The sequence below is a fragment of the Pygocentrus nattereri genome, chromosome 21, assembly GCF_015220715.1.
Source record: "Pygocentrus nattereri isolate fPygNat1 chromosome 21, fPygNat1.pri, whole genome shotgun sequence".
Lineage (NCBI taxonomy): Eukaryota > Metazoa > Chordata > Actinopteri > Characiformes > Serrasalmidae > Pygocentrus > Pygocentrus nattereri.
Genome location: NC_051231.1, coordinates 10294002 through 10304633, shown reverse-complemented (window position 1 = coordinate 10304633; position 10632 = coordinate 10294002). Strand labels below are relative to the sequence as shown.

Sequence of the window (10632 nt, the reverse complement as noted above, 5' to 3'; positions counted from 1 at the left end):
CCACATATACACTAGTGATAACACACACTAGGTGGCAGTGAGCACACTTGTCCACCAGAGCGGTGTGCAGCCCTGTCCGCACCACCTGGGGAGCAGTTGGGGGGTTAGGCGCCTTGCTCAAGGGCACCCCAGTCATGTACTGTCAGCTCAGGGGATCAAACTGGCGACCTTCCTGTGGCAAGGCTGGTTTCCCTAACCTCCAGCCCACAACTGCCCCATTTTTTTGTAAATGACAACTTTGTATAGGGGTGGGAGGACAGCTGCAGCGATGCACTAGGTGGTTGTTCACCACACTTGGCTGGGCCTTACAGCTGTGGAGCTGCTATACCAGACTGTGACGCAGCTGGTCACAATGAGGAGCTAATGTGGCAGGTCGACTCTCCTCAGCCTCCTGAGGAAAGGAAGGCATCGTTGGGCCTTTTTGATGGACTAGGTTAGATCCTTGGCTCAGAAGAATTTAAAGCAGTTCAGGAAGAGATTGTTATCAGATTGTTGGGTGTGCAGTGTGTAGAGCCTCTGTGAAAAGACACAGCCTTGTGGAGAGCCTGTGCTGAGAGCAAGGGTGGGAGAAGTGTAGCCACCCATTCTAACAGACTGAGGCCTGCTAGTGAGGAAATCCAGAACCCAGCTGCAGTCTGTGTGACTGAGTCCTGGGATCTTGAGCTTGAAGACCAGTCTAGAAGGAATAAATGCTGAACTGAAATCAATGAACAGCCTTCGTATGTGGGAGTTCTTGCCCTCTAGATGGTTCTATGCAGTGTGCATTGGCAGGGATATCACATCTCCATTGGATCTGTTCATGCCGTAAATGAACTGATGAGAATCCGGAGTTCTGGGGGAGGCAAGTCTTAACAAAAGTCAGGACCAGTCTTTCACAGCACTTCATAGTGATGGACGTGAGTGCAATTGGGTGATGTCATTGAGCCTTGAGGTGCATTTTTTCCAGACCCTTAATAGGTATTTGGGAAGTGCTTTTAGCTTGATAAAGGAAGAAACACTTGAAGATAAAAGTGCTGAACACCATCAAGCCTGCTACATTTGTTTTTGTAAAAAGAGGTGCTTTAGTGGTCCTGGAGTGACTATATCTAGGAATTAAATGCTCTCTGTAAATGCTAAAAGCCAGGGTTTTTTAAAACCAAAAAGTGCTACTGTGGTTAACCATGAAGGCTAATGGGAAGCAAATACAATCAGCCTAATGCTGACTGACACCTTTCATATTTTATACATGACTGTCAATTTTGTATGTCCTGCTTGTTCATATGTCAGTTACTCCAATTACACTTTAAATCAACACCTTTTATAATAGACCATTGATATTAAACACTTATGGTGACAAATGCAGTATGAATTCAGTCACTGAGTAAGTAATGTTTAATAGGTACATGTTTCATTACATATAATCAGTTATACAGTTCACAGTATTTTCTTTCATTGATATTAATGTGGATAACAATTAAATCAGCTTCATTCATCCAGAAAATCAACCAATAAAGCTTCTTGTAACAAAGTGATTATAAAACTACTCTTATAGTTAAAGCAGTTTCTTCAAGCTATTTAAAACAAGCTGTTTGTTTACTTTAGGTTGGGATTTCAGTGTGTGCTGAATCTGGTGTTGTCTCTGGTCTCAGTGGTTTTAATGAGTATTTTGGGGGATGAAGAACTCATCTGCTGGTAGCCGTTCATACCTTTGGCGTCTGCAAAGGAAAACAGTGACATTCAGTTTTGAACTACATCCCTAAAATGGCCTTCATGCACAGTATAAAACCACTTGATCTGTGTCATATACATACTAATTAAACTCCTATAGAACAGTCCAACTTTATTATTAAACCTTCACACTGCATGTTTGGCTTGATACTCACTGTAATTGGGCATGGATTGGATGTTGACAATGGCCTGTTGTCCAAGTCTACAAAAAAAAACATAAACTGTATTGTTTAAAAAACACAAACATAAAAAACTAGATTACAAACCACATATGTGTTTATAACATTAAAACACAACTATCTGAATATTATATCCAGGTATTTACACATACACTATATGTCCAAAAGTTTGTAGCATTTCTTCTGAAATCAAGATTGACTGTGTTAAACTGTTTTTCTACCTTTTTATGTAGAAGACTATTAAAAGTATTTACTTTTGTATAAGCATCTAAGTCTTAGTGGTGTACCCCTGGGCTCTGTACTTGGCCCATTTTTATTTTCTTAATAAGGAGTTTGTCCTCCTTTGCTGCAGTAACAGCCTGTACTCCTCTGGAAAGGCTTTAACCTAGATGCTGGAATGTTGCTGTGAGTATTTGATTGCATTCAAAGCAAACTAGCATCAAGTACTGATTTGACTAGTTCTTGATTAAAAATACCACACCAACGCAGCCCAAAAGTATTGGATTGAGCTCCTTCTGCTCCACTGCTCCACCACCCAATGCTGTGGGGCTTTACATCCCTCTAGCCAGTGCTTGGCTTTGGGCATGGTGACCTTAGGCTCAATGGTTGCACTTTACAGTATCTGTCTTCACTGAATATACAAACTTTTAGACATATAGTTTCTATCAACATGCAAAGTTGTGCTTAATTGTAAATCTTACCTGTCCTCCTCGCCTTCCAGCAGCTTCCTGTAGGTGGCAATCTCAATGTCCAGTGCCAGTTTGACATTCATGAGCTCCTGGTACTCGCGGAGCTGGCGGGCCATGTCCTGCTTGGCTCTCTGCAGGGCCTCCTCCAGATCCCGGATCCGAGCTTTAGCCTCCTTCACAGCCAGCTCTCCACGGCCCTCTGCCTCTGCAATCTGGTTCTCCAGGTTAGCGCGCTGTGAACAAGGGGGAGGTGAGCAAAAGAATATTTTTTTATATATGAGAACATGTCTCAGATAAACATGCTATTCTCTGTGGTGTACCACAAGACTCTGTGTTTGGCCCACTTTCATTTTCTTTGTATATGAGTTAAATTGTTTAGAAGCTTTTCAGAGTTATGCAGACACTGTCCATATCTGTAGCGCAAGATGATACCACTACTGTAAATAAGGTGGTAACCTGTCTTTCCAGAATTATTTGCTGGGTGAATAGCTTTTTTTAAATGTAAAGACCTTGAAATCTGACTCTACAGACAAAAGCCAAAGTTAGAAATCTTGGTGTAATTCTGAACTCTGATTAACATTTCAACCACACATAACATTACTAAAACTGGGCCTTGATTAACTGAATCACCATTAGATCAGGGTTGAGCTAAACTTTGCAGGATAGTAGCCCTCCTGGACTCTAATTGTGCTAGACCATGTAGACCCATGTTGGCCTTCCAGTAGTTGATTGACATCTCTGATGCAGCAATATTGAAGTAAACTGCTCTAACACACTCAGCAGCTAATTATCAAATCCTTGATGAGTTGAATTGAACTTGTTAGAGCAGGGAAAGCTCTGAACTCTTCAGAGCTCTGAAAACTCTTCAGTTCTGTGTGGCTCTCAGTTTGGACAGCACTGCTAAAAAGTAGTGGCCACCAACTCTGCCCTGCACTGAAGAGAACTACCTCCCTGCAGGAAGAGGTCCTGCTAATGACTGTATCTAGGTGTCCTTGAAGTGTGATAGATTTGACTTGGAATGAAACTTAAGGAGAGCAGATCTCCAGGTACAAGGTTGATAACCACTGCCTCAAAAGAAAGTCCTCACGTTTTGGAGAGCGTGTTGTTACCTGAGCCTTGACAGCCTCAATCTCACTCTGCAGGCGGCTGATCATGCGGTTGAGCTCTGCAATCTCTCCCTTGGTGTTCCTCAGCTCATCTCCATACTGTGAGGCCTGGCTAGCCATCTGGTCAAACTTGAGAAGGACACATTACAAGCAGATGTAGTCCATGTGTGCTAATAATGTGCTAAAGAGTGCCATCTAAAAAGGGTAATTCAGTGACTTTGAGCATAATTCAACTGTTATGATGTAAACAGTCATTCAGAGTGTTTTGAAATGGTCCAGATTTTTATTTACAATTCAAAATTAACAGTAAACTTTTACATGTAATATTGATAATGGTAATGTAAGTTTTCTTTGGGCACTATTTTGCTGGGTTTTTTTTAAAATACATTTTATGCCAACCCAACAATTGTAAAACAATGACTCAGACATCAGGTGGCCATGTAACCATATTATGTGACTTTCTGTGAGGAAGATTTTAGATGCATTAAACTCTTCAAGTGCCTAATTCCCCCAATTTTATATCACACCAATACCACCTCAGAATGACTTTTAGAAGTTTATAAAAATGGCAGAATTTCCCTCTTTAACCAGTACACTCAGGACCAAGGTACTTTACCCATTTTAAAGCCATTAAAGTCCACATAAGGTAGTTTATAAGCCCATATAGCTACACCATGATGCCTAATTAGTGACACTGTTGTTTTTCCGATGGTATATTATTCTTCTTCTTCGTGTTTTTCATATTTTTGTCTGCTAATTTCAGTATGATTGGGAATGGTGTGCTTGTGTATCGTTTTTTGATCAGTCATATGGTTTTTGTGCAGTTATCATTAAATGACTATTATTTTTCCATAGGAATGAATGGGATACAAAGGGTTGTGCACCCAATTTATATCATATTGATACAAGTTCACACCCTTATAACCATGTGGAGAACCATAGTAAACACCTGGAATACCCCAGCAGCCATCATCAACACTTTTGCAACCACCTAAAATACCATAGAAACTGTTCGGCAACACCCTTAAGCTGCACAATCACTCTGCGTTTTCATCAGGTATTGCCCTTGTCTAGTCTTCAGTGTGATGTTCTACTAGTGGGTCCTAATAGTGCCCCCACTATATCACCCCTGCACATGTCACTTTATACATTACCAGTATTAAGATGTACACCTTCTACCTCGTACTCATGCTGCTGTGGTCCATGCTGCTGTTATTTGCGCCCCTTTATTTGCACCTTCTATTTATTGTTTATGTTATTTTGGGAGTTAACTGGACCGTGAGTACAATGTTTCATTCCACCTCATGTACCACATGTGATGCGAATGACAATAAAGCCTTATCTTATCTTATCTTTTCTTATCTTACATTCAAATTAATACACTAATGTTGCAAAGTATGTTGTTTTTGTCCACCAACTCTGGAAGTGTCCTCCATACCTTAGACTTGTACCAAGACTCTGCCTCCTCACGGCTCTTGGCTGCAATGTCCTCATACTGGGCCTTAACCTCAGCCACGATCTGGTCCATGTTGAGGCTACGAGTGTTGTCCATTTGCACTATGACTGAGGTGTCCTTGATACTGGCCTGCATCTCACGCAGCTCCTGCAACACCAAGTAAGACATTTCGTCACTACTGTCACTGCCTACAGTCTTATGCATACATTTGGGCACCCCTGGACAAATGACTTGTTTTGTTAATATGTTAATGGGCCAGTATCCTGGAAATTTAAAATAAAGGAGTTTGATACTGTACACTTTGTTAAAGTTTCAAAATGTACAGTTCACTTCTAAGTCCATATAAGCTGCCAAAACAGCCTGTTTTGAGAGTATTGTGTTTGTGATGTCATAAAAACAGATTTACATACGTTAGCCTATTTAGCCTCTATTCATCTATTCACACTGGTAACATGTTTCAGTACAGACTGCTATTGAATGAGAATACAGGAGAACCAACCAGAGCAGAGCTCATTTACATATACCAGTGTTACAGGCACAGCCTGTTTAATTCTAAGAGATAAAAGGGTGGAAAAATGGACCTGTAGAAATGATTTATGAGCTTTTGAAATCTGCACAAACGTCAAAATTGCTCCTCAGGGTAAAAATGTGGGATATTGGGTCCAAATGAGTAGAAATTATGCAGTAAAATGTGCAGAGCAATGCCATAAATTTGTTCCCTGCTGAGAACTTGGTTTCACAAAATCAGCATTATTTGTTGAGGGGTGTTCAAACTTTTGCATGCAATTACATCTCTACTTGTTTGAATTTTCTCTTACATAAGGCCATCTGTCATCTCAGAGCACTTTTTATCATAAATAGACCAAAATAGTGGCCACCTCTGCAATGAAGTGCTGGAGATTTGCTTATCATTTCATTTTTATGTCAGCCTTTTGGCAGATGGCACTCTGACTTGGCTCTGTCACAATATTGACCTTTCCTCTGTATGTGTAGAAGGCGTGGTGTTACCTCATCATAAATGCTCCTGAGGAAATTGATCTCATCAGTCAAAGCTCCAACTTTGTCCTCCAGATCAGCCTTCACCAGGTATGCAGAGTCCACATCCTAAACCACAGGAGGTGATAGTATAGAGCTTCAGTCTCGCAATACAAGGCTCGATCTCAGTCCTGCTTCTGAGGTCAATGTAAATCAGAAATCAAGTGTTGTGAATATTTGTAAGTGAAATATGATCTCAGGGAGGGTCTCTAAGCATTTATCTTTTAAATGGTGTGGTATGATGAATCATGCTTAACATGATCAGGGACATGAACTAACACAGTAACCAAGGTCCATTTTCATTTCAGGTAAACTTTAAAATCTGTTTTGGGTGTCGATAACAGTGTCGATAACAAGACGGATGACTTTTGCACTAGTAAAATGCATCACCTGTTCAATAAAGGGCAGCACTGTGGACCAGAACAGTGGGCTGTGAATGTAGAATAAGATCTAAGAAAGCTAAATTATCATCAACCATTATAGACTAATACTGATATTGGTCCCTTCACTATTATTTTTTAAAAAGTGTGGAATCAATAGTTATCCAACTATAAATCATACAAAGATTAAAGATAGATTGAAATGATATGAACTAGACACCAAATTGTAAACTGGTGGTTTATTCAAAGCATTTGGGAACAATAAAAGGTTATGGCACATAATATGAATTAAAATGATAAACATATATTTATAGTTATTTCTTGACATAAAATAACTATGAATCAGCCAGATTTGGTCAACACATGAATATGAGGCATACTGGAGATTAATATTATTATAAGTTTATTCTGGATGCTTCTATAGAGCGTACTCAATTTATATGGAATCTACAGTTGCATTCATCATCAAAAATGTTTAGTTGTTACAATTAAATCCAAGCTTTTGAATTGCAGTGTATATTTGGTAACATAAGTGACTGCATGGAAATAATAATATTCATTGTCATGTAAAAATAACTAAGTTTTGAAGTTATTTCTGTGGAACGCTTCACATTGCATTTTTCCTGAAGTGATATTGGGTTTTACAATCGTTTGTGTGTGTTCACAGCTCTCTACCTCCACCCAGGCTTTTGTTAGCAGAGATATGATATTCATATGTTCAGCTTTTACAGCTATCGTCTATTAAAAGGTGGGGCATTTTTACTGTGCTCAGTCCCTCTATTGTTGACTCTCCTGGTGCCCTTTTTGGTAAAGCAGATTGTATGGTTTACTCTTCTCACTTGTCGCCTAATTTATCCGTTCTCCCAAGCGCCCATCATGGTGAGATCACACCTACAATGTTCAAAAGCCCCCATTGTCCTTATTTAATGCCTCTGAGGACACCAGGGAATCAAACCTTTTTCAGAATCACAAAGTCATTCTCCAGGTTGTTCCTCTTGTTGATCTCATCCTCATATCTGGGTCAAAGAGAACAAAAAACAACAGGAATCATTGATCATTGCAAACGCTAGCTGTATTGCTACTATGCTAGAAGCATAGTCTAACATTTTATTGTAAATTATTCAAAAATGTTAAAGCAAAAACCCACACATTTCTAGGTCTGTGGGTTTTCTGTCCAGAAAACATCTAAGATATCAAATATCAAAGGCAAATTTCATCAAAACACTCCACATGAAAGCTAGCAGAGGCTAGTTAGCATGATTTCATTTGTGTATGCTAGCTGGCATCCAGGGTTTTGTACTTATGAGCCTTTGTATTGTGCTAAAACTAGCTCAACGTACACATATTGGTAGCACACTACTGATGCAGTTTTATCTTCAGAGAGCCATACTTGTGCTTGAAGTCCTCCACCAGCCCCTGCATGTTCCTCAACTCGCCATCCAACTTGATTTTGTCGTTGTTGACCACGTCAAGCTGTCTGCGCAGGTTAGCCATATAGGCCTCGAACATGGGCTCGATGTTAGACCTGCCAGGGCTCTGGCACTGCAGCAGGTCAAACTTAGTCTCCAACATCTTGTTCTGCTGCTCCAGGAACCTCACCTGTAGAGGATATGAATAGTGAAAAGAAGTCAGACTTGGAGAATTCAACTTTCTGTGTCTAGATTTGAGTTATGTTCATGTTTTAGAGGGATCATACTGTAGAATGTTATTGTGAAGTAGAAAGGTTTGCGTATTGAATACATTTTAACAACTTACATTTCTGCACTTATCCAGAATGACTTATGGTTTAATTGTGTTACAGATGTAGGCAAATTTAGCATTAGGAGTCTTGAGATGGTTTGGACATGTGTTGAGGAGGAATAGTGGATATATTGGGCAAAGAATGTTGGAGATGGAGCTGCCGGGTAGAAGGAGAAGAGGTAGACCTCAGAGAAGGTTTATGGATGTAGTGAAGGTGGACATGGAGATGGTTGGTATGAAAGTAGAGGAGGCAGTGGATAGGGTAAGATGGAGGCAGATGATCTGCTGTGGCGACCCCTAAAGGGAGCAGCCGGAAGAAGAAGAAGAAGAAGAAGAAGAAGAAGAGGTCTTGCCCAAGGACCCTTAATGGTATAGTGTGGTGTGCTTGCTTGGGGAAATCAAACTCCGGTCTGCTACATGAAGGGCAGCAGTATTATGCACTATGCTATACTAACTGCTTTAATTAAATTATATTTAATTGTGAAATGACTAGACCAAAACATATGCATAGTTTCCTCTGTGTACAGGATAGATATGCCTCCCCTTCTCAAAAAGCAGTTTTTGTTGCCTCCCAGCCACCAACTTTCAAAGATGTGAGAAAATTGGCAAAATTGTTTTAAATAGGTTTAATTACGGTGTGTAATTGGCACAAAATAGATTATAGAAATCTAATTATAAAGTAGGTTGCTGATTGATGGACTACACTACTTATGCATTGATGCAAACTTGTGGCATTCCCTACACTTCCAACATTAAAACTTGCTAAAAAGTGCACCCATTTTTCATTTGTTTTTGCTGCTGAAACAGATTTAGTGTCTCCCCTGAAGCCAGTTATTATCAAAGGTGTCACATCTAGACTGTCAGATAGATAAGGTGTGGTGCCCAGCAGGCCATAGGTTCCCATTCCCCACTCATATTTTTAGAGAACATCCTCTTGTTGAGGCTATAAACGTGAATTCCCTTTGTTATTTGTTTGCTATCAAGAACATGGACGTGGCACCTCAATACAACGCTTGGTTCTATGGAATTTGGGGGTTTAAGAGGATAATTGATAGTTCCTTGGTGCACTGGTCCACTGCACATGTTGAAAGCCAGTGTGGTTCAGCTGATGGCCGTTGTGCCAGGCTAGTGACACTAATAGTGCAACCCTACCCCACCATTACTTACGCTGCAGCACTAGAGGGACAAGCCATTGACCTAGATCAGCTACCTCTCTCCAAAGATAATCTCAGTCCCTTTAAAGACTGATCTGTGACCGGTAGTCATAGACCCCCCCCTTTTGCCCTAACCTGGAACAGTAAAAGTCTCTGTTTCAGTCCCAGGGGGCCCTAGGATTGGGTTGCCATTGTACCCGAGTGCACAATAGCCCTCTTCATACTCCCTGAGATAGTGGTGTCTTGGGTGACTTGGACAAGTCTGACCTGGTTTTCATCAGGTTACAGTCCAGCTTTAGAGAAATGGGCCATGGTGCTAAAGCTCAGCTATCGTTTTTCATGCACTTCTACCTGCACAAGCAAATCCCTCTTGCCTGAAAGTACTCCAGGCAGTCTAGAATTAAATCCCTTTTTTTAAAAGGAGCAGGGTCGATAACTTCACTCCAACTTTGGCTTGTTGTCAAATGAGAGCCAAGAGATGTGGTACAATAGCTGCCTTTGTGGGGCAGCCCTTTATATTGAGTTGTTTTCTGTGCAATATGAAGGCAGCAATCAAGGTTAATGCACCTTGCTGACCTAACCAAAGGAAACTTTGGAAGCTAGTCCAAATTCCACAAAATATTTCCCCTCTGAGACCCCTTTCTTGCCACCTTATCTCTCAGGGCAAGAACCCAAGAAGACTTACCTTGTCAATAAAGGAGGCGAAGCGATTGTTCAAGGACTTGATCTGCTCCTTCTCCTGGGTGCGCACCATCTGGATGTTTGGGTCAATCTCCAGGTTGAGGGGGGCTAGTAAGCTCTTGTTGACCGAAACACTGCCTATGGGAGCACCCAGGTATGTGCTGCTGGTGCTGAAGCCGGGTGACGAGGCTCCCAGAGACATCCCACTGAAACCCCCACTGTATCCAAAGCCCCCAAGTTTTCCGCTGCTTCGCACGGAACTGCTGGAACTGATGCGCTTGCTCCTCAGACTCATGGCTCAATGCAGACGAGATGGAGAACGAAGGAATAGAGAATGGTGACCAGGTTGAGGATACTATGGGAGATTATGGAGCAGCAAGCCTGACCTGAGTGGGAACGTGGCCTTTTAAGTCCCAGTCGGGACTGGGTGGAGTGTCTCTGATGTGGGAAAACCTGTTCCAGAAGACACACACACACACACACACACATTCAGGCTGTCCACTCT

General features: G+C 41.2%; 1 protein-coding gene across 1 annotated transcript; it reads right to left on the bottom strand.

The window, feature by feature from the left end:
- Positions 1-1348: 1348 nt before the first annotated feature.
- si:dkey-222f2.1 (intermediate filament protein ON3) lies at positions 1349-10632 on the bottom strand. The gene is made up of 9 exons (XM_017725018.2): positions 10132-10632; positions 7943-8151; positions 7508-7568; positions 6146-6241; positions 5120-5284; positions 3685-3810; positions 2588-2808; positions 1863-1909; positions 1349-1694 (listed from the first exon to the last, which is right to left on the bottom strand). Exons 1-9 carry the CDS (start codon positions 10420-10422, stop codon positions 1591-1593), a joined length of 1320 nt encoding a protein of 439 aa, XP_017580507.1. The 5' UTR covers positions 10423-10632; the 3' UTR covers positions 1349-1590.